A 25,803-nucleotide genomic window follows, 5' to 3' on the forward strand; every position below is an offset into this window, starting at 1 on the left:
CTCCTTCTCTCTCTTACTTTCAAGTAAATAAGATAAAATCTTTTATTAAAAAAAAAAGGCATTGAGAAATCTGATGCTATAGGCCTTGCTAATGAAAGCATGGACCTCAGCATAGCAGCAGTTCTGACATCACATAGATCGGCGTCAGCAAAGCAGAATCTTAGGAACTACAAAACCAGAATCTGTATTAAAACAAAATCTTGGCCGGCGTCACAGCTCACTAGGCTAATCCTCCGCCTGTGGTGCCAGCACCCCAGGTTCTAGTCCTGGTCGGGGCGCCGGATTCTGTCCCGGTTGCCCCTCTTCCAGGCTAGCTCTCTGTTATGTCCCAGGAGTGCAGTGGAGGATGGCCCAAGTACTTGGGCCCTGTACCCCATGGGAGACCAGGAGAAGCACCTGGCTCCTGGCCTCGGATCAGCGCAATGTGCCAGCCGCAGCGGCCATTGGAGGGTGAACCAACGGGAAAAAGGAAGACCTTTCTCTCTGTCTCTCTCTCTCTCACTGTCCACTTTGCCTGTCAAAAAAAAAAAAAAAAAAAAAGAAAGAAAAAAAAATCTCATGGTGATTCATAGGCATGGTAAACAGTTTTATTGGATGTATAATTTACATACCATACAACATACCCATTTTAAGTGTACTATTCAACAAGTTTTTGAAAAATATATTCAATCATGACCATAGTCAATTTTAGAAAACCATCACCTCAAAAAAAAATCATATATTCTTTGGTTATCAACACATGCACCCCAAAATTGGTATGTTTTATCTTCATTTTCACTCACCTGAAAATATTTTCTGATTTCTCCTTGGATGCATTGGATATTTAGAAGTGTGTTATTCAATTTCCCAAATTCTTTTTCTACTATGATTTTTAGTTTCACTCTATTGCAATCAGATAATACACTTTGTATTATTTCTATCCTTCTAAATTTGATGATTTATTGTTGGTGGTGGTGCTGTTATTTATTTTATTTATTTGAAAGGCAGAGTTAGAGAGAGGCAGAGGCAGAGAGAGAATTCTTCCATCCACTGGTTCACTCCCCAGTTGGCTGCAATGGCCAGAGCTGGGCCGATTTGCAGCCAGAAGGAGCCAGGAGCTTCTTCCAGGTATCCCACGCAGGTACAGGTGCCCAAGTACTTGAGCCATCTTCTACTGCTTTCCCAGGCCAAACCAGAGAGCTGGATCAGAAGAGGAACAGCTGAGACTTGAACCGATGCCCATATGGGATGCTGGCACTGTAGGCTGCAGCTTTGCCCACTACACCACAGCGCCAGCCCCTGTTATTGCTGTTTTATGTGAGGTAGCCTGGAGAAAGTTTTGTGTGCATTTGATAAGAAGATATGTTCTCTTCTTGTTGTTGGGTTACATGCTCATAGATATCTATTAAGTCCTAGTTGTTCTATAGTTTTATTCATCTTACTTCCTTGTTGAACTTCTTTCTAGGCATTCTAGCCACTAGTGAAAGAGGAGTATTGAAGACTCCATTACTGTTGAAGTATTTTTATCTCTCTCATTCTTTGATGCACATATTTTTGTGTTTTATTAATAGAGGCATGTATGTTTATAATTGTTATAGATTTCTGATGGATTCACCCTTTTGCCATTATAGATTTGTCTCAACATTTTGCTTTAAAAGTATTTTGTCAATATTAGCACAGCCTCTCTAGCTTTATTACAGTTACTGTTTGCATGATATATCTTTTTCCAACCTTTTACTCTCAATCTATTTTATTTTGAAGTCTAAATTGTATGTTCTATATTTAGCACAGACGTGGACTGTGATTTTTAAGATTTATTTATTTGAAACGCAGAGTTGCAGAAAAAGATAAAGAAGATCTTCCATCAGCTGATTCACTCCACAAATGGCCACAAAGACTAGAGATTGGCCGATCTGAAGCCAGAAGCCAGGAGCTTCTTCTGGGTCTCCCACAAAGACTAGAGATTGGCCGATCTGAAGCCAGAAGCCAGGAGCTTCTTCTGGGTCTCCCATATGGATTCAGGGGTCCAAGCACTTGGGCCATCCTCTGCTGCTTTCCCAGGCACATTAACAGGGAGGTGAATTGGAAATGAAGCAGTCAGAGCTGGTGCCCATATGGGATTCCTGTATCACAGGCAGCAGCTTAACCCACAACACTACAGTGCTGGCCCTGAATCATGGTATTTTAATATAGTCTGACATTCTCTGGCTTTTGGTTGGGTAATATAATGTGTTCATATTTCATTTTTTAAAAAGATTTATTTATTTATTTGAAAGTCAGGCTTACAGAGTGATAGAGACAGATTTTCCATCCACTGGTTCATGGACAGGGCTGTGCCAGGCTGGAGCCAGGAGCTTCATCCAGGTCTTCCACATTTGTGCAGGGGCTCAAACACTTGGGCCTACTTACACTGCTTTTCTCAGGTCATTAGCAGGGAGCTAGATCAGAAGTGGAACAGTGGCGCCGCAGCTCACTAGGCTAATCTTCCGCCTTGCGGCGCCGGCACACCGGGTTCTAGTCCCGGTCGGGGCACCGGCTTCTGTCTCAGTTGCTCCTCTTCCAGTCCAGCTCTCTGCTGTGGCCAGGGAGTGCAGTGGAGGTTGGCCCAAGTGCTTGGGCCCTGCACCCCATGGGAGACCAGGAGAAACACCTGGCTCCTGCCATCGGATCAGCGCGGTGCGCCGGCCACAGCGTGCCAGCCGCGGCGGCCATTGGAGGGTGAACCAACGGCAAAGGAAGACCTTTCTCTCTGTCTCTCTCTCTCACTGTCCACTCTTCCTGTCAAAAAAAAAAAAAAAAAGTGGAGCAGCTGGGTCACAAATTGTGCCTATATGGGATGCCAGGGCCACAGTGCCACCCCTAAATGCTGGTATTTGATATCTATTTATGCCTGCTACTTTACTTTTTGTTTGCTGTATATTTCATGTATGTTTTGTTTCTCTATCACTTCTTTATGGCTTTCTTTTTATCTAAGTAAGATTTTTCAATTGTAGCACTTTAATGTGTTTAATAATTTTTAAACTATTTAAGTGGCTGCTGTACAATACACTACATACGTCTTAATATCAGAATCAACTTCAAAATTGTACTAGCCAAATTGCAGTGATATATAGAAACATTACTGCTGTATAGATCTATTTCCTCTTTGTGATTCTATTGCTAAGTATCTGTTAATGTTACCAATCCAGTTATAAGTATTACTTGGTCAGCTCTAGTCATTTCCTCAGCACAACACAGCTTTACTCCTCCCCACTTTCTTCTGTTATCGGCAGATACATTACACACGTGTTTGTGGAGCACTTGTAAAGAGTTTATAGACCAATACAATGACTTGGTATTTTATTTTTAGTGACATTGAAAAACAGAGAAGTTATCTGATCTTACAAAAATGAGATCCTCCCCTCTGCTTAATTTATTAAGATAGCCTGTAAGAGAGCAAGAGAGAGAACAATTAAGAGATTTTGGTTACACCTAGAAGAGGGCTGAAGGTGGCTTGGACCAGAGTGGAAGTGGTGGAGTTCGTAAGAAATTGTCAGCTTTCTGAATCTGATTTGAAGGTTGACAGTAATATTTAATGACAGGTTAGATATGATGTGGATAAAAATAGAGGGATTAACAATAACACCAAGGTTTTAGGCCTGAGCAACTATTTAATGTGCCATTCACTGAAATGCAGAACATTGCTAGAGTGCAAAGTTTAGGGGAAGATCAGTATGAGATCAGAGAGGTTTGTGATCCCTTCTAGCCATCCCAGGAAAGTTCCGACTGGACAGATGTACACACAAATCTGGGGAGAGGTTCATACGGAAGATATAAAGAGTTCAGCAGTATGTAGGTGGTATTTAAATCCGTCAGACTAAAGGTACTAGAGCACTGGGAATGAAGAGAAATGAGGCCTGAGGATTGTACTGTAGGACATCTCAGTGTCAAAAATGAGAGAATGGGAGGAATCTGCAGTTATGAATTAGGAGAAAAAGGGAAGAGGAAGGGGGGTGGGAGTGTGGGTGGGAAGGCGGGCACAGTGGGAAGAATTACCAAGATCCTAAAGTTGTAATTGTGAAATGCATGAAGTTCGTAACTGCAAAGCAGCATAGTCCTACACACTTTCCTATGGACTTAGTTCTAAGGGTACAGCTTAACATAGGACCCCAAAATCCCTTAAACTGGCTGATAAAAATAGCAGCTTAACTGTTATAAAGATCAAATGGATAGGCTTAAGTGGTAAAGTGACCATACAGATAGGATCAAGTGTCAAAGTTAAATAGCCCCAAGTGTTTGGAAACAACAGAATTAAAAAGGAGTGCAGGCTCCAACATGGGAAGCAGTCCATACAGCAGACTCATAGAATGACAAACACTTTAATTAGCACTCCAACCTCACAATCAGCCCTTAAGGCACTCTGGTCTGGCTGTAAAGCCCAGGGAGAGCATTTCAGGCAAGGAAAGCCAAGACATTCTGGCAAAAAATGTTCTACATAAAGGACCCCTGTGGGTGAGACCCCAGTGGAAGGAAGTAGCCATCAAAGAAGGATGTACTTTTCTTGAATGGAGGAGAGAACTTCCACTTTGCTTATGGCCTTGTTGAACTAGTGGATCCAAAAGGCTTCCATAGCCATGGCAGCTCATGTCAAGAGCCTTGGAAGATTACTTATGTCATACATAAGAGTATTATTTGTTAAATAAACAAGAGTCACTGTGCACTAACTTCCCATGCAGGACTTCTGTCCCCAAAGAGTTGTACCATGAGACTTAACAGTAAAGTTTGTTCTCAAGAATCACTTCCTTTTAGTGCATTAAATGGAAGATATTATTATGTCCCATAAGTTATAATCATGTCTAAGAGCCCACAAAAGGTGTATCATCCTTTGGTTCTTCTTTAAAGAGAATTAAGTTTCTAAAAGCAAAGAATGTGGAGGAAGGGAAAAGAAGAGGGAAAAAATAAATGAAATCACCTTCCAGAAGCAATAACATGGAGCAGCCCTTGTCCAGACTGTTGAGGAACAGTTCTCTCAGGTTTTTTAATTCCATTCTTTCTTTACTTTCTTTTTCTTTCTCAGACTAAACAAGAGAGGCAAGAGGAAGAGGGGGAGGGAGTGGATAGGAGGGCAGGTTCGGTGGCAAGAATTACTACATTCCTAGTGTATTTATGAGATACATAAAAATAAAAATAAATAAATAAAAAATAAAAATTGCTTAAAGAAGAATGAGGAGAAGCCAATTTGTTGTAAATATTTGCTTAAATATTTGACTCCTTCAATATATAGTGAACTGTTAAAAGTAGAAATAATACCTTTATGTAAGAGTTCCCATTCTGTTTTCAACCATGCATACTTTGAAAAACCTCCCCAGGCCAGCACCGTGGCTCACTAGGCTAATCTTCTGCCTGCAGCACTGGCACCTCGGGTTCTAGTCCTGGTTGGGGCACTGGATTCTGTCCCGGTTGCTCCTCTTCCAGGCCAGCTCTCTGCTGTGGCCCGGGAAGGCAGTAGAGGATGGCCCAAGTGCTTGGGCCCTGCACCCGCATGGGAGACCAGGAGGAAGCACCTGGCTCCTGGCTCCTGGCTTCGGATTGGTGCAGCGTGCCGGCCGTAACGGCCATTTGCGGGGTGAACCAATGGAAGGAAGACCTTTCTCTCTGTCTCTCTCACTGTCTAACTCTGCCTGTCAAAAAAAAAAAAAAAAAAAAGAGAGAGAGAGAAAGAAAGAAAAAGAAAAATCTCCCCAGTGAGAATAAGGTATACCTCCGTGTTGACAATTGAGAATAACTCTCTCTGCACTTGTCATAGTGTTATAGTCATAGCTACTATGGGTTTCTGACATTAAAATCTAAGATATGACTAGAACATAAAAGGTTTCAGATATTATATTGACTATGATAATAATTAGCCACCAGCTATGATCTTACCAACAGAAGGCATGTAGATCAATCACCAAGTTGCAATTACAGTAACTTCTACTCAAGTAAAATAAATACCTAAAAAAATGAGGCGTATGTATAGTGTTTTAGCCATGGATCACTTGTCAGTAACTTCACATGATAAGATCAAAAGACTTTCTCATTTTAAACTTGTGAATTATAATTTTGTTCTCATTAAGAATGATACCATGGAGTAGTGAAAAGAGAACTGTCAGAATTTCATCCAATTCTTGACTCTACTATTTTTAACTGTCTGATGTTCTACAAGCCACTTCAACCTTCACAGCTCATTTCTCTCACTTGTGAAATTAAAATAATAAAAATTAAGCTTCAAGATGGCCAAATAGAGGCACCCAGCATTTGTCTCTTCTGCAGAAAACTTAAATAACAAGTAAATTCTTTCATTTCCAGGTGAGTGCCTGGAAGAGAACACTGGAAGTCCACAAGGGAGACAAGAGAACCCTACAGAACACAGAAACCTGGGTTACAAGTAAAATAGAGAAACAAAACCTCCTGGCAACTGTGACCTGCTCCCACGTCCAGGGGGAAATCCTCAATACTGAGCATAGAGTAAATGGGAGAGGGCCAGCAGACCCCGTCTCCAGGAACATGACATCAGCAACTTTAGCCATAGGAAGAATCCACAATTATCACAGGCTTGCAGCTTTGGAAGGGAAACTACCTGGAATACACTTGTGGTTTTGTTTCACAGAAGGAACGTACACCGTCTCCTGTTCAACCCCTAAAGCACTCAATGTGGCAGTGCATTGCCATCTTGGGGAAGAAGATACTATCATCCATTCTGCCCTACTACATAGAAACCCCTGCACATCTCCAACTCTGGAATCCCACAAATATTTCATTACACCATGAGAAGTCACTGCTAGACTCCGCAGCAACACCAAACCTACAATCTTAGGTCAAGTAGTATCTTTAAATATGTATATGTATATGTACATGTATATGTGTGTGTATATATATACATATATACATATACACACACACATATATATATGTATATATATATATATATATATATATATATATATATATATAAAAGCTAGAGTTACAGAGAGAGAAGGAAAGAGATCTTCCATCCACTGGTTCACTCCCCAGATGGCCACTACAGCCGGGGCTGGGTTGATCTAAAGCCAGGATCCAGGAGCATCTTCTGGGTCTCCCGCATGGGTTCAGGGTCCCAGCACTTGGACCGTCTTCTGCTGCTTTTCCCAGGTATATCAGCAGAGGGCTGAGTGGGAAGTGGAGCAGCTGAGGCTCGAACCAGTGCCAATATGGGATACTGGCACTGCAGGTGAAGGCTTAACTTTCTAGGTCACAGTGCCGGCCCCAAGCAGTGTCTTGCACTATACAGAAAAGGTAGTTTGGCACACCAGAGTAAGTCCTGCTCCCAAGACCCTGGAATGTTGGTCTTGCCTCTGCAAAGTTGGGACTGTCCCCCTACATTCCTTCTCTTCCAGGAAGCACACACCTGCCCCAGACCAGGACCAACCCTGCTTTGGCTCCCTCTCTGATCCTGCTCCTACTTAGGTGAGTACCTCAGCTACTAGCCTCACTATGGCTTGAGTCCATCCTGGCTTTCATGGGTAAGACTGGTCACTCACACTTACCCAAACACTGCTCCTGCCGTCTCCCAATCCAAGCCTACCCCAGCTCTGGCAAATGACCTGGGCTCTGGCTTCACTGTGGTGGGTGTGATTGGGTGGTGCACACTGGTATAGACACCAGTCTCATGGTAGATCCTTTCTATACCTGTCTTGGTTTTGGTGGGGGTCCTGACACTGGTCCCATTATGACCTGTACCTGCTACAGCTTTGGAGGATGGGTATGGCTGGCATCACCACTGTCCAGGACTCACACTCCAGTGCAGTCTCCTTAATGAGTCCACCTGGCTTAGTGAGCTCAGGCGGCCATTCATACATGCCTTGGGCTTGGACTTGGCACTGTTAAAACACCAGCTGCACCCACTGCTGGGACTCAGAGGAACTTTAAACATCTCTGCTGCTACTGCCATCATTAACAGTAAAGGAAGATATGGAGAGACACCTCAGTGTCCAGCTGAAGCTAAAGCCAAAGTAGCCAATCAAAATAGTATGCAAAGATACAACTTTAGGAAGAAGCCTTTGTTCAATGAAAGACACCATTTAAAAGAAACATTCTGGGACTGGCACTGTGGTGCAGCAGGTTAATGCCCTTGCCTGAAGTGCCAGTATCCCATATGGGCACTGGTTCTAGTCCCAGCTGCTCCACTTCCGATCCAGCTCTCTGCTATGGCCTGGGATAACAGTGGAGGATGGCCTGGATCCTTGGGCCCCTGCATCCATGTGGGATACCCGGAAGAAGCTCCTGGCTCTTGGCTTTAGATTGGCGCAGCTCTGGCCGTTGCAGCCATCTGGGGAGTGAACCAACAGATGGAAGACCTCTCTCTCTGTCTCTACCTCCTTCTGTAACTCTTTCAAATAAATAAAATAAATCTTTAAAGAAATAAAAAAACAGACTACTGACCCATCATATGTGCAATGTGCAATGTAGGGAAACAAGAAGTATGAAAAAGCAAAAAGACAACATAATGCCCCAAAAGGAATCCAATAAAGCTTTAATATCAGACTCCACAGAAAGCTTGATAAAATGCCCAATAAAGAATTCAAAAGAAAGATTATAAAGATACAGATAGATAGTTGAATGAAATTAGGAAACTGTGCAAAATATGAATGAGAAATTCATAAAAGAGATAGAGATCTTGAAAAAAGAACCAACAGAAACCTTAGAAATAAAGAACTCAATAAATCAAATAAAAAGCACAGTTGAAATCCCCCACAATACACTAAATCAAGTAGAAGAGAGAATACATGCTCGTGAAAATTGGTCTTCTGAAATATCCAGCCGCATCAAAGAGAGATGAAGAAAAAAATAGAAAGAGGAATGAAGACAGTCTATGAGACCTTTGGAAGGTCATAAGGAAACTAAGTTGGAATTCTGGGATTCTTGAGGGAAAGGAGAAGTGTAAAGACATAATAGCCGAAAGCTTCCCTAGTTAGACTATGAACATCCCAGTAGAGGAGGCCACAAGCACAAGACCAGAAAAGATTCGGAATGTGACACCTCATAGTCAGACTCTCAAAACTATTACAAAAACAAAGAAAATCTACAAGAGAAAAGTTCCATGTCACTTTTAATAGAACACACTGGAATAACAGCAGTTTTGTTTTTTTGTTTTTTTTTTCAACAGAACCTTACAGATCAGGAGGGAACAGAATGACATATTCCAAGTTCTGAAAGAAAAAAAAATTGCCAACCAAGAATACTTAATCCAGTGAAGTTATCATTTTTAAGTGAAGGAAAAATTTTCCATGGCAAGCAAATGAGCTAGATATCTATGACTATGTAACAATTTACTCCAAAACCCAGTGGCTTTAAGCAACAATAAACTATTATTGCACACATGAGGAATTCATGAGCAGCATGCCTGGATGCTTCTGGCCCAGTATCTTTCAGGTTGCAAAAGATGCTGATCAGTGCTGAGGGATCTACTGCCAAGTGGGTCACTCATAGAGTTGACAAGCTGGTGCTGACTCTTGAGAGGAGGCCTCAGTTCCTCTCCATGTGCACCATTCTATGACTTAACATGACAGCTGGCTTCCACCAGAGCAAGAAATCCAAGAGACAGCATGGCAAGACTCACCAAGTCTTTTAGGACTCAGCCTTCAAGGCCACACATCCTTAGTGCTGCACCATCCTCTTGGTTACACAAGAAAGCCCCCTGCAGTGTGGCAGATACTACAGAAGTATACAAATACCATGAGGAAAGACACCTGGGGCCATCTTGAAGGTACAGCTATCAGCAATCTCAAGTAAACCATACCTTCGCCACTACCCGTTACATTTGAAGACTTTGAAAACAGTAACAGATTTGCTGTTCCTTCTCCATGTACCACTTCTAAAACTGGAAATAATTCCAGTTATTCTCAATGACTTTAAATAAGTTTGACCGCTTTTACTGCTATGATCTTCCCATTAAAAGTTTCTTTAAGATGATCAGTTATTTGAAGAAGTACAAATGGACTTTAGAAAATTCATGGAATTGAAAGGCAAGTTTCAATTGGTGCAAAAAAAATTTTTTAAAGCCATGCATACTTTCTCATAACACATTTTCCATGAACTTATTAAAGAGCCCACATATGCATGGACTTCAACAATTTTTGTTAACAACATAAATTTAGCTTTTAATTCCATTTTCCATGAACTTTTTAAAATCCCTGCATATGAGGAAGCCTTCTGATATGAAGCCATAGTCAACATCATAAACATGAAGCACTAGAAATCCAGTGTTTCAATTTTCCTCTAAGGAATTCAGTTTGTTTTGATAATTATAATAAGGTAATAGACTATTTCAACCTTCAGCATTATAAAAAGAATACTAATTCATACCAAGTATTAATTAAGGAATTCAGATTAGCAGTACATTGGTAATTTTTAAATAGATAGATTGATTGATTGATTGATTTGAAAGGCAGAGTTACAGAGAGGCAGAGGCAGAAAGAGAGAGAAAGGTCTTCCATCTGCTGATTCACTCCCCCAATGGCAGCTTGCCACAATGCTGGCCCCTTGTTTTGTTTTTTTTTTTTTTTAATATATTTATCTATTTATTTGAAAGGCAGAGTTACAGAGAGGCAGAAGCAGGCAGAGAGAAAGAAAGGTCTTCCATCTGCTGGTTCACTGCCCAGATGGCTACAATACCCAGAGCTGGGACGATCCAAAGCCAGGAGCCTGGAGCTTCTTCCAGGTCTCCCACGTGGCTGCAGGGGCCCAAGGACTTGGGTCATCTTCTACTGCTTTCCCAGGTCATAGCAGAGAGCTGGATTGGAAGTGGAGCAGCCAGGACTCAAACCAGCGCCCATGTGGGATGCCGGCACTGCAGGTAGCAGCTTTACCTGCTATGCTACCACACTGGCCCCAGTGATAATCTTTTGACATCAATAATCAGACACACACAAACACACACACATATTAAAAAACAATTTTTAAATTCCTTATCCTCCACTAATAGGTTGCTGACTTTGAACAAATCAGAATCCCATTTCTTATCATTAAGCTGTGGGAATTTGACTGTTTAAAAAAAAAAAAGTCATACATGCTCAGTAAAAACAAAAAATGTATATGGACTAGGAGAACTGAAGAGGCAATCCCCTTCAAGTTCTTAGATTGTAACTGTTTATTTCTCATGTACTGTATTATTAAACCACCTTTTAATAGATTTGGTACAACGTTCATCTAGTGTTGACTGCAAAAGATGCTTTAAAGACACTATCATGGGCTCAGTATTGACTTTATTAGCCTCTCAACTTAAAATATCAGCAAACACAGCCACTGCTTTGGGTAACAAGGGAAATTCTCTAAAACATTAAGAATGTATCTCGGGGGCCGGCGCCGTGGCTCACTAGGCTAATCCTCCACCTGCGGTGCCGGCGCTCTCTGAGTTCTAGTCCTGGTTGGGGTGCCAGGTTCTAGTCCCAGTTGCTCCACTTCCGATCCAGCTCTCTGCTATGGCCTGGGAAAGCAGTAGAAGATGGCCCAAGTCCTTGGGCCCCTGCACCTGTGTGGAAAGACCTGGAAGAAGCTCCAGGCTCCTGGCTTCAGTTCGGTCCAGCTTCAGCCATTGCTATCATTCGGGGAGTGAACCAGTGTATGGAAGACTTACTTCCTCCCTCCCTCTGTTTCTCCCTCCCTCCCTCTCTGCCTCTGTAGCTCCACCTTTCAAATAAGTAAATAAATAAGAATATATCATGATGATACAAACAGTTGTTTGGTGTCAACTTCATATTTCTAGCTTATTCCTCGCCACCAATGAACAGAAGGAGTGCTAGATTTTGGAGCCTTTAAGAGCCGACCAAAAGGACAAGTGAAGAGGTCAGAGGCGAGCAGTAGGAAGTGCTACATCACTTTAAGAAGCAATTAATGCAGCATAGATGAACAGCTGAATAGAAGCAAGTCATATATCACCCTAGGACAAGGAAAGCCTGTATATGACTAAAAATCTTTCTTCCTGACAGACAACTTGAAATTTAGGAGGAATCTTTGCTCTGTTAGCAGGTTGTCAAGTGATATGCTCACAGTGGGGCTGTTTGACGTTTGATCTGCCATAATTTACACCTCTCCTTTTCAAGCAGCAATTCAGGTCATGTTGTTCTCTCCAGGATAACAAAGAGTGAAGAATATTCAGGGCCAGTCTTCAGTTCATGTTGTGGTTCACCCTGCAAAATGGGGCCTTCTAGCCAGCATCTTAATGTTACCCCATGAAGAAGCTACCTTTCAGAAGATTCTGTAATGTAACATGATGCACATGAAACATACACATTCATCAGGTAGTGTGTGGTTCAAGCCACACTTGATCTATGCAAGGCAGATCTACACAAATCTTAATTCTGAGCATTTTTATCTTTTTTAAAAGATTTATTCATGTATTTGGAAGGCAGATTTAGAGAGAGAGGGAGAGATAAAGAGAGATCTTCCACCCACTGGATCACTACCCAAACCACTTCAGCCAGGCAGAAGCCAGAAGCCTGGTACTCCATCTGGGTCCCCTACAGGGGTATCAGGGCCCAAGTACTCAGGCCATCTTACATTGCTTTCCCAGATGCATTAGCAGGGAACTGGATCAGAAACAGAGCAGCCAGGACTCAAACCAGTGCTCTTCTTTTACTAACAACGCTATTTAAATTCCTCATGTTCAAAAGATATACAAGATTGCTGATGTTTAAAAGAATATTTCTTTCTCCTTTTAAGAGAAATCTGAGGGGTCTATAATCCATGGAGTGGTCAGGCTGGTAGAGGTTTTTAGTATACAGGTGACAGAGATGTCTGGCTTACCACCACTGACTGGTGCTCCATTTCCACTGAATACAGCTGTGGCTGCATGCCAGGTCAGGCACTACATTGTTGACACCAATCCCATATGAACTCTTTCCAGTTCTATCAGCAGCACCAGTCACCATGTCCCGCCCCCCGCCGACATCTAGAAGGGTCAGAGCAAGCTGGTGGAATGTGACTACAATGAGTAGGTGTTCAAGTCCCTTCCAGGCTGCGGGGTGTACAAGCTTTCTCTTTATCATCTTCCTTCCAGCAGCAAGCCTGGGGAATCACCTATCGTAAATGGCTGCATTGTAAGATGGAAGGAGCCAGAATGTCGCTGACCATATTCAGGGGACAGCCACCTGGGAGATCTCCCCAATCAAGAAGGAGTATTGGACAATGGATGAGAGTGAGTGAAACTGTGTGTTAAGACACTGAGTTTCAGGAGATTTTCTTAGAGACGTTCATTTACTCTGACCAAATAATGAAAACTGAACAAACAGAACCACACATTTTCTGGGGGTCTGGGATTCCGGGGACAATGGAAGTGGAACATGAGAAAGAGAAAGCTCAGCAACAGAGGCAGAAAAATGCAAGAGGAGAAAATGAGTTCATTTCCTGGGTCAGCACCTCTGAAGTTTGTGCTCTTAGAAAAATTACTTCATGTGTCTGAAGCAATGAGGGCTAAGATGGACAGCTTGGAAATCTATATAGCCACTTATCTAAAACATAAACAGAAAAGATTACAAATAATAAGTTTGCCATACTGAAAAATGAACAAACCAGCAGTGATAAGATAGCTATATCACATTTTTAATACAGTAAAATATTTGATTCAGAAGATAAGCTAGCAAAAAGGATTGGTCTAGAGAAACCTAGAGAAACTTTCAGTGGAACAAGATGAGGTAAGAAAATTGTAGACTCAAAGTAAGAGGAAGAGTCAACAAAGTTGAAATTGGGTTCAAAAAAGAGAAGTTCAAGGATTTATGGATAATTTTTAACACACACAAAAAAACTAGAGATGGTGCAGAAAATGCTTTTAAGATCTAAGAAATACATTTATTTCTTCTCTTATTCAACAAATTTTTTATTGAGCAACCAACTGCATACTGAGTCCCTCTGATAGGCACCAAGGTATAGAACTGTGAACAAGACATGATGCCAACCTCTTTGGAACTCACAATTTTAAACTACATGGGTTAAGCCACTGGCTGCAATGCCAGTATCCCATACGAGTGCCAATTCTAATGCTAGCTATTCTACTTTTGATCCAGATCCCTGCCAATGCCTCTGATAAGCAGCAGAAAATGGTCTGAGTACTTGGGTCCCTGCCACCCACATGGGAGTCCTGGATGGAGCTGCTGGCTCCTGGCTTCATCCTGGCTCAGTCCCGGTTACTGAGGTCATTTGGGGAGTGAGCAAGCAGATAGGAGATCTCTTTCTATGTGTGTATCTCCCTCCCCCAAAACTCTGCTTTTGAAATAAATTAAACTTTTAAAAAAAACAGGAAATAAAGAATCATGATATTTAACACCTTATACCACTGGTTCTCCTAATGGCAGCTGTTCAATTTTCTTTTACTCAAAAATACATGTAGTCAAGACTAGGGGGAGAAAAGAACACCATTTCCCTCCCCTTATAATTCCATCTTCCTAAATTCTATTTTAGCAACCTGAACAGGACAAATTGACTGAAGCAAGAGAAAATTCCAAGTCTTTAACAGACCATGACAAAAATAGGGCTAAATAATTATTTCTAAGAAAATGAAATTACTTTTTTATCACCATACACTGAATGGCTTTCCCTATTGTCCCCTGTAAGTCTATAATAGCACTAGTTACCGAATGCACACTTCCTGACAATAGACAATACAACTGAAAAAAATTAGTCTCTTGAGTGCAAAATAACACTTTCATAACAATGGGCAATTCCCGGCTGCTCTCTCTAGACCTCTGCAGAACAGAATACCGATGCAAGCTAATTATGTGAGGGAGCTGAAAGTTGTGTGCATAATGGAAAAGACATCCCCCTAAAGAATAGCTGAGGAAGGATGGAAGGTCCATGTACAAAACAACAGAAGAGAAGTGAGAGAGCAAACACAAGAACAAATGCACAGGTGTTCTTATTAGCATAGTGCAGCTGACCACCCTGCTGATGCACACAAAGCAGCTATAAATTCTCTGCCTTGAAAAAGACACCTTCCGTGATTACAGAACTGTTTCCCTATGCTGACTCATGGGTTTTTTTCACAGTGGACAGATTATTGATCATTCTTACACTGAAGACTACTGTCACTTTGGGGTGCAGAAATGGTTAATGTCAATGAGAGGTAAAGTAAGTGAAAGACAAGTTTCTCAGGTTGATATACAGGTTGGGAAAGGAATAACCAGCTTTCCACAGGGTAGGTGGAGCAGAACCAATTTTTCTCACTTCTACTTTCCATGTGCCCTTTGGCTGATGTGTGAAGGGTCCTGCAAAATAAGTTTGGAATTTCAGTTCCTCAGGGAAAGTTTCAGAGTCTTAGAACACCTATAGGCCAAACAAGCAACAAATAACAGTGCCAACACCATCAAAACAAAGTGAAGTGCCATCTATGATGTGTGACCAACTATCAGTACACCCCAGAACCTAGTGAATTCATCATGTGAGGGGAGAAGCATTTGCAAAAGTGTTTGCCCCACCCATTCTATAGTAATTTGGGAGTCCTGGTATTAACTATGGCCCATTCAAATTGTGTAATCTAGGAAAGGCTTAGAGGGGCTGGTGCTGTGGTGCAGTCATTCCATATTAGTGACAGATTTGAGTCCTGGCTGCTCCACTTCTGATCCAGCTATTTGCTAATGCACCTGGGAAAGCAGTAGAAGATAGAACAAGTGCTTGAGTCACTGTACCCATGTGGGAGAGCCTGATGGAGTTCCAGGCTCCTGGATTTGGCCTGGCCTAGCTTGGGCTCACTGAGGCCATTTGGGTACTGAATCAGTATATGGAAGACCTCTCTCTCCCTCCCTCCCTCCTTCTCTCTCTCTCTCTCTCTCTCTCTCTGTGGTGGGTGTGGGGGGGGAGAGGGGGGTATCTCTAACTCTGCCTTTCAAATAAATAATTAAAACTTAAAAAAAAAAAAAAGGAAAGAAAGAAAAGACTTTTGCAAAGGTCTGGACAGGATATAGGGAACTCCAAGTACAATATCAGAGAACTGTGAACAGCCTATCCCTAATTGGAGAATCCAGTGGCGGGCATGGAGAGAGAATGAGAACAAGAGAAAAATCATACAAATCATGGCCTTCAGTTAAGCAATGCAGCACCTTCCTTTGGTCAAGGAGGTCGTTAATCTGCAACAACACTGCAAAGAGAGAGCTTTCTTTCCTTCCTCTCTTTCTGATCTCTTTCTTCAGCTCCCCCATGGTCAAATTAAAAAAAAAAAAAAAAAAAAAAAAAAAAAAACAACTCAGCACAAGAGCCTAGAGTCTACTAACACAGGCCAACTTCCAGACGAACACAAAGACAAAACCGTAGTGCAGAATCAAGAGGGGTGGAAGTGGATCAGATGCAGCAAATGGAAAACACACGGCACAGAGAATTCCTCTAGCAAGTTTAGGCTTCATCAGTTGGACTTTAAGGAAAAGATAACAAAAATTTTAATAGGTCCATCTTTCTGCAATATGGCAAGTTAACCTACAGGACTGAATTATCAACCCAGATTAACTAAAATCAGAGTTCTGACACAGTATCAAGATTTCCTAACAATTTAAAGGATCCTGGAAGTAAACACCCTCAAAGCACAGAGACCTGGGGCATCAAGGAGGGGTTCCCTAGGCCTGTTTTCCCACACTGAACATAGCCCAGATTGTAAATGAGGTTTCTAAGTGAGGTCCACGGGTTTCCTCACTCCTCAGGGACATCTTTGTTTAAGATTTATTTTATTTATTTGAAAGGCAGAGTTAGAGAGAGGGAGGGAGACACAGAGAAAGAGACAGTGGTCTTCTATCCGCTGGTTTACTCCTTCAGATGGTTGCAATGACCAGGGCTAGGCCAGGCTGAAGCCAGGAGCTTCTTCCAGGTCTGCCATGTGGGTGTAGGGGCCCAAGCACTTTAGCCATTCTCTGCTGCTTTCCCAGATGCACCAGCAGGGAGGTGGACAGGAAGTGGAACAGGTGGGACGTGAACCAACGCTCCAACAGGATGCCGGCATCCCAGGTGGAGGCTTTACTCATTATGACATAGGAACATTTTAACAGGAAAGATTTCCCTTACATACCCAGGAAGTTACCCAGTGCACCTGCCATTCTCCAGGGAGCCCTCTTCCAGATCCCAGCTCCACTAACTAGAAGTACTACTTCAGCCAAGGATCAGCCTGCTGGGGACAGTCAATGAAAAATGTCTCATCCTCCACACAAATATGTTTCATAAGTCTACCTAGTGGCTCTGTTGCAAATCAGGTCAGATCACGTTATCTATATCCATGTCTTTGCCCCCAGGCCAACCTCCCATGCCCATAGGGATGGGATTATAGGGTTTAACTTCTTCCTCCCACAAGCACTGTGTGTGTGTGTGTGTGTGTGTGAAAGAGAGTGAGTGAGAGAGAGAGAGAGAAAGGAGAGAGAGAAGGAGAGGTAGGGACAGATTCTTAGGAAGAGAAAGAAAATATGGATGGAAGGGGGAAACCCCTGGAGCTTGCTTGCACAGGACCAGCATGAGGAAATGAGTGTACCTCTTACCCTGATCCATCTCTGCCCTTGTCAGGCAAGCATGCAGCAAAGGGCACTCAGGTACAGGCTCTCAGCATCCCCAGGGGATCCGCTGAGGCCTCCTCATGAACACCGAAATCTGGGGATGCTCAAGTCCACTGTATTCAATGATGCAATATTTGCAACTAACCTACACATGCCCTCCTGTTTGCTTTAAATCTCTAGATTTCTTAAAATATCCACTACAATGTGACTGCTATAAAAATAGTTGTTATATTGTTATATTAAAGTAATAATAACAAGAAAAAAGTATACATGGCCACTAAAAACAAACATTTTTCAAATATGCTCAATCCTTGGCTGGTTAAATACATGGATGCAAAACCCAAAATCAAGCAGGGCCAACTGTACTTCCTTTGAGAGAAATTATAAGCAACTGCATGTCCTCCCCATCTTCTCACCCCCGCACACAAACACATCCTTCAGCCAACACTGGTACGTTCTTCTTCCAGGTCCAAGCAAAACACATCAGCATCAGGCCAACAGTGCCTCTTCCAAGTATGAAACATGTAGATTTTAGACTTCTTATTCCCCAAGATGTAGGAGAGAATGTCATGTACTCTCTAATATACAGGATCATAAGCAGGGTTGGGAGACGTGTTGGGGTGGGGTTGGGGAATCACAGCTGGGACTAAGGTAAGTCCATTAGCCTTCAAAAATTGTAAGTGTAATTTTGTCCAAGGGTACACTTTTGCAGGACAGGGTCCAGAACATGATCTGAATTTTCTAAAGGACCAAGAGGCCTATAAAAGAAGTTTAGCTGATAAAATCACATCATAAATTTTAACATTTTATTTTGATTTATTTGAAAGGTAGAGAAACACAGAGAGAGAGATCTATCTGCTGGTTCACTCCCCAAATACTTGCAATAGCCAGGGCTGGGCTAGGAGGGAACCAGGAGCCCAGAACTCAACCCAGGTGTCAGTCACGAGTGGCAGTGCTCTCAGCACTTGAGCCATTCCCTGCTGCCTTCCAGGATGTACATTAGCAGGAAGCTGGATAGGAAGCAGAGTAGCTAGGACTCAAATGAGAAACTCTGATATGGGATGTGGGTGTCCCAAATGGCATCTAAACAACTATGCCAAACGCCTGCCCCTAAATACATTTTTAATAAATGTGGATTGAGAGATATGTTGGGTGCCAGTCAGGCTCTCCTGGTTTCCACCCTGTCCATCCCCTCACCGACAGGAACTTCTCCGAGCCCAACATCAAAGCCTTTAGAACAAAAACTGTCTGATTTTGCAAATGATTTCAAAGATGCTGCAAAACATTTTGAATACAAAACACTTATTTTAAAGTTAAATTACATGCACTGAATAGAACTCACCCTTTTGTTTGGTTCGGTAAAGCCTTAAAGCCATACTGCAGCTTTGTGCATTTCTCTGACAGCTGCAGGGACTCCTCTTTCAGATCTGTGCTGTTTCATGAAAAAGATTAAAAAAAAAAAAAAGATTTTAAATGAGAGCTTATAAGATATTGTTAACAAAGATCAGATTTAATTGATAAAATAGGTGTCCAAATGAAGTCTGATTTTTATTCCATTATTGGATTTCTCCATGGAAAAGGAAATTGATATTTTCACTTCTGACAGGTCTAAATTAAAAAAAAACACACCCTATAAAGCCAAACAGAAAAGAGTTCTATATTGGAGACTCTGTGTTCCAAATTTTCATATTTTGAGGTTAGAACTTACAACGAACAAGTTATTGAACAGTTTTAATGACTATGTTTGTAAATAGCCTTTATTTTCCAAAGATGTTACCTCCAGTGAGAAGTATGCAAACACAGGAGATCAATAGTTCTCTCCATGAGGAACACAAGGTAAACCTGCCTTTCATTATTATCGTCCCCATTCTGTAAGCACCTGCTAATGCTTCCTCAACCCAGAAAATTGGATGCAGAACAAATCTAAATCAAAAGGCAGGTCAAGGGCACGGGTTATGGAGTTGGGCTGCCCAGCAAGCCTCCTGGACAATGCATGTTACTTAACCAGCCCAGGCACACACTTCTGCCTACTACCTCCCAATGAGGATGGTTGGTGTGCCCTCAGGGTATTATTGTCCTGCGATATGCCCACTAACAGAAGGCAAAGCGAAGCACTTGGCACTATGGGAGGGAGTGCTAAAAAATTTGACTATCACTTTCCCTGGACATTATATATATATATATATATATATATATATATACACACACACACACACACACACACACATATATATATATACACACATACATACATACAACTCTGAAAACTGTTAATGCATTTATTTAATCATCTTAAAGGCATTTTGCTGAGGACCTAACCTGGCCAGGTACAGGACGATTAGGATAAACAAACACGGTTCCTTTCAATTTAGTTAGGGAAAAAGACACTTGGCAAACAAAGAGCCACACAAATGCCCAGCCGAGTGCACTTCAAAAAAGTTCATGAAAATGAAATTAAAAGATAAGCTGATTTTGGTGCAAAGCAGTTTTGAAATCTGTGCATAGTTTTTTTTTTTCATGATACACTTTTTAAAAATTTTTATTAGTATAGAGATTAGATTGCATGTATATCATAGATAAAATTTTTCATGAAGTTTTTGAAGACTTCTTGTTTGGATTACAAAATTTTTGCATTAAAACAAACCTATCCTCTAATCCCATTTCCTGCTAACTTTCTGAAGTACCCTTGTAGAATGCTGAAGTACCCTTGTAGAATGCTCAGCACAACTGAGACAGACCAGCTTGGTATGGAAGAGAGTACCTAGGAGGCCTCTGTGGGACAACCATCTAGGTGGAGATGCCAAGGGACAGACAGTCAAGTGGGCAAAGCCTCAGCTGGGAGCAGCCCACAATGTGTGAGGAACTGAAAGCAGAGAGCTGCTAAAGGCTAACGAGCTGCAGGGTTTGGAGGGGTCATCAGGGTCCGGGCATGCAGGTCTACAAAACCAAACTACAGAGTTTAGAGTTTTCCTGACAATAGAAGACACAATGCAAGGCTTTTGTTTGAAAGTCAGAGAGACAGAGACAGAGATCTTTCATCCATGGGTTTACTCCCCAAATCCTTAAAATAGCCACTGCTCAGCCAGGCCAACACCAGGAGCCTGGAGCTCAAACCAGGTCTCTCATGTGTGTGTAGAGGGGTGGCAGAGGTACAGGGTTGGGGAGGCAGGGATGGTACGCAAGGACCCAGAGTATTTGAGTTACCATCTGCTACTTTGCAGGGTACACATCAGAAGGAAGCTGAAACTGGGAATGGACTTGAACCCAGGCACACTAATATGAGCATCCCAAGTGGCATTTTAACTGCTACAGCAAACGCCTGCCCCTAGTGTATGTTTTAAGAAGTCCAGCCAGGGGTCGGCGCTGTGGCACTGTAGGCTAAGCCTCCACCTGTGGAGCAGCACAGGTTCCTGTCCTGGCAGCTCCTCTTCAGATTCTGTTCTCTGTTAATGGCCTGGGAAAGCAGCAGAAGATGGCCCAAGTGCTTGGGCCCCTGCGCCCGCACAAGAAACCTGGAAGAAGCTCTTAGCTCCTGGTTTCGGATCAACCCAGATCCGGTGACTGTGGCCATTTGGGGAGTGAATCGGCTGATGGAAGACCTTTCTTTGTCTCTCTCTCTCTCTCTCCCTCTCAGTCTGTAACTCAACTCTACCTCTTAAATAAATAAAATCTTTTAAAAAATGTTCAACCAGTGCACGTGACACAGTGCTTAATACACTGCTTGGGAAACCTGCAAATCATCAATCAGTGCCTTGGTTCCAGGCCTGCCGCCACTTAGTACCACTTGAGGGAGGCAATTTGGCAAAGCACTTGGGATGCCTATCTACCATGTTGAAGTACCAGTTTGCGTCCCAGCTACTCTGCCTCTGATCCAGATTCCTGCTAATGCGCACTCTGGGAGGAGCAGCTGACAGCTCAAGCACTTGAGTTCCTGCCATCCACAAAGGACACCCAGATGGAGTTTTGGGCTCTTGGCCTTAGCCTGGTCTAGCCCTGGCTGTTGCATGCATTTATAGAGTGAATCAACGCATGGAAGATTTCTCTCTCTCTCTCTCTCTCTCTCTCTCTCTCTCTCTCTCTCTCATAAAATGTATGAAAATAAGTAACTTGAAAATTTTGAAATAAAAAAGTTTACTATGACCACTTTGCTGAGAAAAGAGTCCAGAGTGGGGATGGAAAAGTTAAGAAGTTTGTATAGGATTCCAGGATGGCAACATATTATACCAGTCAAGACAGAGTAGACCCTGCTGTGATAACAACCAACACCAAACTCTCAGTTGTTTTTCAATTGAAAGTTTATTTCTTGCTCATGAAATGCCCACTGCCTTCTGGAGCAGCTGTGTCCCATGCAATTTAGGGGCTGTGATGGTTAATTCTGTGCATCACGCCCAGATAGCTGGTAGAACGGTATTTCTGGAGAGTCTGTGAGGACGCTTCCAGAAGAGGTAGACTGAAGAAGACGCACCCTCACCAGTGCAGTGAGCATCAGCCTCTCTGCTGAGGACAAAACAGAGCAGGAAAGCAGAGGAAGGGAAAATCTGCTCTTCCTTCTGGAGCCGGGTCTTCTGCCCTCGCTCACTGGCTCGCCTGGTTCCAGGGCATTAGGAACTGAACTAGGACCTGCACCAGGAGTTCTTCGGGATCTCTTTCTTGCCTTTGAGTTTTGTCTGAATGACATCACCAGATTTCCTGGTTCTCTGGCATGCAGAAGGCAGATCATGGGACCTCTTAGCCTCATCAAAAATCTCTTTCTACATAGAGGCTGAACATCCCTAATCTGAAAATTCAAAATCTGAAATGCTCCAAAATCCAGAACCTTTTCAGAGCTGACATGATGCCACAAGTGGAAAATTCCATGCGAGGAGGCTTTGTTTCATGTATAAAATCACTTAAAATATTGTATAAAATTACTTTTAGGTTATGCGTATAGGGTATAGACATAAATTAATTTTGTACTTAGATTGGGTTCTATACTCAAGGTATCTGATTATGTAGATGCAAATATTCCAAAGGTCTGAATGCCAAAAACACTTCTGTTTCCAAGCATGGTGGAAAAGGGATACTCAATGTATATGTATATATGTCTTACTAGTTCCATTTCACTGGAGGATCCCAAATAACACAGGAACCCAAATTGCTCCAGTCTAGAGGTACTGTCATTTCAACAATCTGCTACCATAACTGCAGTGACAGAAGAAAATGCCAGAAATCTTACTCTACCATTCACTGGTTTGTCCCACAGGTAAGATGCGTCATTGGGCAGAACTAGTCACATACCCCACCTGACTGCAAAGTGAGAATCAGAAATGAGCAATTGTCCTGTGTGCCCAGGAGGAGATCTGGAAAGAACTGCACTGGACACTGAAGACTGCACCACATCTGTGTCCATCAGCAGGAACACTGGACAAATTTGAAATGCCTTCTGGAGGGAAGACTGACAGGTCTTCAAAATAAATTGGATGTGGAAGATAAGGGAGAAGGAGGTGAAAGGCAAAGATACGAACACAAAGGATTCATAATTAATTCTCCAATATTTCTCCAAAGTGCTTCCTTAAGACACTATGTGCAGAGTACAGATGGGCTCACAAAATCCCTCTTAATCCTGATATGATTTTCTCCCCTGCAACGTCCTCCCCGCCTCCCCCCATTCTGTCTACCTGCTTCATCTCCTGTGCTATCTGAATGCATTATCACACCTTCCAAAGATTTGTTTATTTCTCATTTGCTGTGTATTTTACTCAGGCAGCACCGTTAATGAAGTGAATTACCAAGCTAGCAGTGCTCTGAATCATGATGGCTTTGCAATATTGAATTGTGAAACTGTGACAAGCAAGCGCAACTTGCATCATGTCTCATCCACCACTCCTTAAACTGTAGAGTTTCTTAATAAAAATTCCAAATAGATTTTCCCAACTAAAAAGCACACAAGACACATGGAAAGCAAATGAGGATATCTGGAGTGAAAGTGGAGATGACAGGATACAGCAGGGTGGGAAAAGGGGGTCTTTGAATCGAGGCTCTACTGTGGCCTCAGCCATTGAGCCTAAGGGTTTCCTTTTTGAAAATCTCTTCCCAATAAAATAGTTATAGGGTTCAAATAGGCTGTGAATAAAAATGCCTGACACACAGCAGTCACTGATAAACATCGTGTTCTTATTTATTCTCCTACCCACTGCTGACAGCCTTTCCTAGAATCAATCACCATCATCAACACAAGGGCCAGAAGCTTCTCACAGCCGAAAGAAGTCACTCTACCACCAAAGGAACACCCAGGGAAGCCCTGAGTTCTGTTCCCTTTCTGTGCCTCTCCCATCTCCTTCTCATTCAAGGAGTTTTCTTCCTATTCCTCTAAAGTCATTCAAAATCGCTTTGGAAAGAGGACAAGAAGAAACTTTCTGCTCTGCACTGAGAGAGGAAACACCCTGTGGAAAATCCCATTTGAGAAGTGGGCACCCACAGAGGAGGACAACAGTAGGTGGGGTCCTGCTTGACTCCTGACATAGACATCTCTCAGACACATCAAAGGTGTCACTAAAAAGCTGATCAAGAGGAAAACAGGAATTCCAAAGGCTACCTGATGGGACAGCAGACTGCCACAAGACACATGTAGGCTGGCTTGTGACCCCACGAAGGGTCGCCAAGGATCAGGTCACACTGGTCCATTCAGAAGGAGAGCCTGAAATGGTCTAGGAAGCTGGCTGGCTACAGAGGCAGAGCTGTTGGTGGAGACTCATTTTCAGGTAGTGAGTGGAGAGGGAGTGCCCTGAAACTAGATCAAGGTGTGGTCTGAGCAGCTGGGTATAGGGAGGGAAAGTCAACAGGACTCAGGAAAGCTTGCCAGGCAAACTCTAATAACCAAAACCCTGGGCCAGCCTCTTGTGAGTGCAAAATAAGAGTTCTATTTCTGGGGGCCGGTGTTATGGCATAGAGAGTAAAGCCACCTGTGGTGCTGGCACCCCATATAGGTGCCAGTTTGAGTCCCAGTTGCTCCAATTCCCTCCAGCTCCCAGCTAATATGCCTGGGAATGCAATGGAAGATGGCCCAAGTGCTTGGGCCCCTGCACCCACATGGGAGATCCAGAAGAAGCTCCTGGCTCCTGGCTTTGGCCTGGCCCAGCCCAGCCACAGAAGCCATCTAGGGAATGAACCAGTGGATGGAAGATCTCTCTCTCTCTCTCTATAACTTTACTTTTAAACAAATTAAAAAAAAAAAATCTGTTTCTGTCAACTCTGATACTTTCTGAAAATTTAAATTTTATTCCAATTTTCTGGTGAAAGCATTACTTTTTAAAAGTATATCTATTTTATTTATTTGAAAGTTAGAGTGACAGGGAGATAGATATCTTCAATCTGCTGGTTCATTCCCCAAATGCCTACAACAATCAGAGGAGGGCCAGGCCAAAGTCAGGAGCCAGTTATGTCTCCCATGTTGGTAGCAGGGGCCCAAGCACTTGAGCCAACATCTGCTGCCTCCCAGATGTATTAGCAAGAAGCTGGATTGGCAATGGGACAGCAGGAACTCAAATTGGCATGCTGGTATGGGATTCAGGTGTCAGCAGCGGCTTAGCCCACTGCACCCCAACACTTGCTCATGAAAGCACTTCTTTAAAACTTCCGACCAGAATAAGCAGGAGAGAAAAACATCAGTTCATACACAAATCACCATACTCTATATAGCTGAGAGTGCCTTGGAAGAGACCAGTCACAGGAGCAGCGGCCCTCCTCTTAGAGATTTGCTAGAACGTGGTGGACCAAGTCAGCCCCTGAAGCCTCCCAGACCAGTGAGCTGAGATGGTGCTAACTGTTCTGCCAGCGCCTCTCTAAGATGGCAGCGTGTGCTCACATGACACTGTGCAAGACTGCTTGGCTTCCCATTGCTAATGTTTGTTACATATTGCCCACATTCTCAAATTCCTGTTCCGTGACATTCTAGCACATCCACTTTGCAATGTACAATAGCAGAGCAATAAGGCCCATAGTATAATAGGTTTCTATTCCTGACCTCTGAGGACTGCTGAGAATAAAAATTACACAGGGGAGCACGTTGGTTCCTGGCAAATCCATGGTATCCAATTTGCCAGGCTTTACAGATACCTTGGCAATTCCGTCAGATATACCAGTTCCTTCAATGTCTACTCTGCACATTCACAGTTTCTTATTGGTTTCAGCCACTCTGCCCTCCCAATTAATTTTCATTTAATCATGTGTCCTAATTCAGAGAAAAATGATACTGCCAGTTGTCAGCCATCTTCCACTGCAAACAAAGAAGTATCTCCTCTCTCATAAAGGGTAATCTACCTGCCAGCCCTCT

General features: G+C 42.7%; 1 protein-coding gene across 1 annotated transcript in view; it reads right to left on the reverse strand.

Moving 5' to 3' along the window:
* Window positions 1–25,803, reverse strand: part of ST8SIA6 (ST8 alpha-N-acetyl-neuraminide alpha-2,8-sialyltransferase 6) — a 150,372-nt gene that overhangs the window by 69,980 nt on the left and 54,589 nt on the right. Inside the window, exon 3 of the mRNA XM_062211356.1 lies at window positions 18,835–18,924. Coding sequence (XP_062067340.1) covers window positions 18,835–18,924 — 90 coding nt within the window. The remainder of the gene's footprint in view (window positions 1–18,834; window positions 18,925–25,803) is intronic.

The sequence above is a fragment of the Lepus europaeus genome, chromosome 14, assembly GCF_033115175.1.
Source record: "Lepus europaeus isolate LE1 chromosome 14, mLepTim1.pri, whole genome shotgun sequence".
Lineage (NCBI taxonomy): Eukaryota > Metazoa > Chordata > Mammalia > Lagomorpha > Leporidae > Lepus > Lepus europaeus.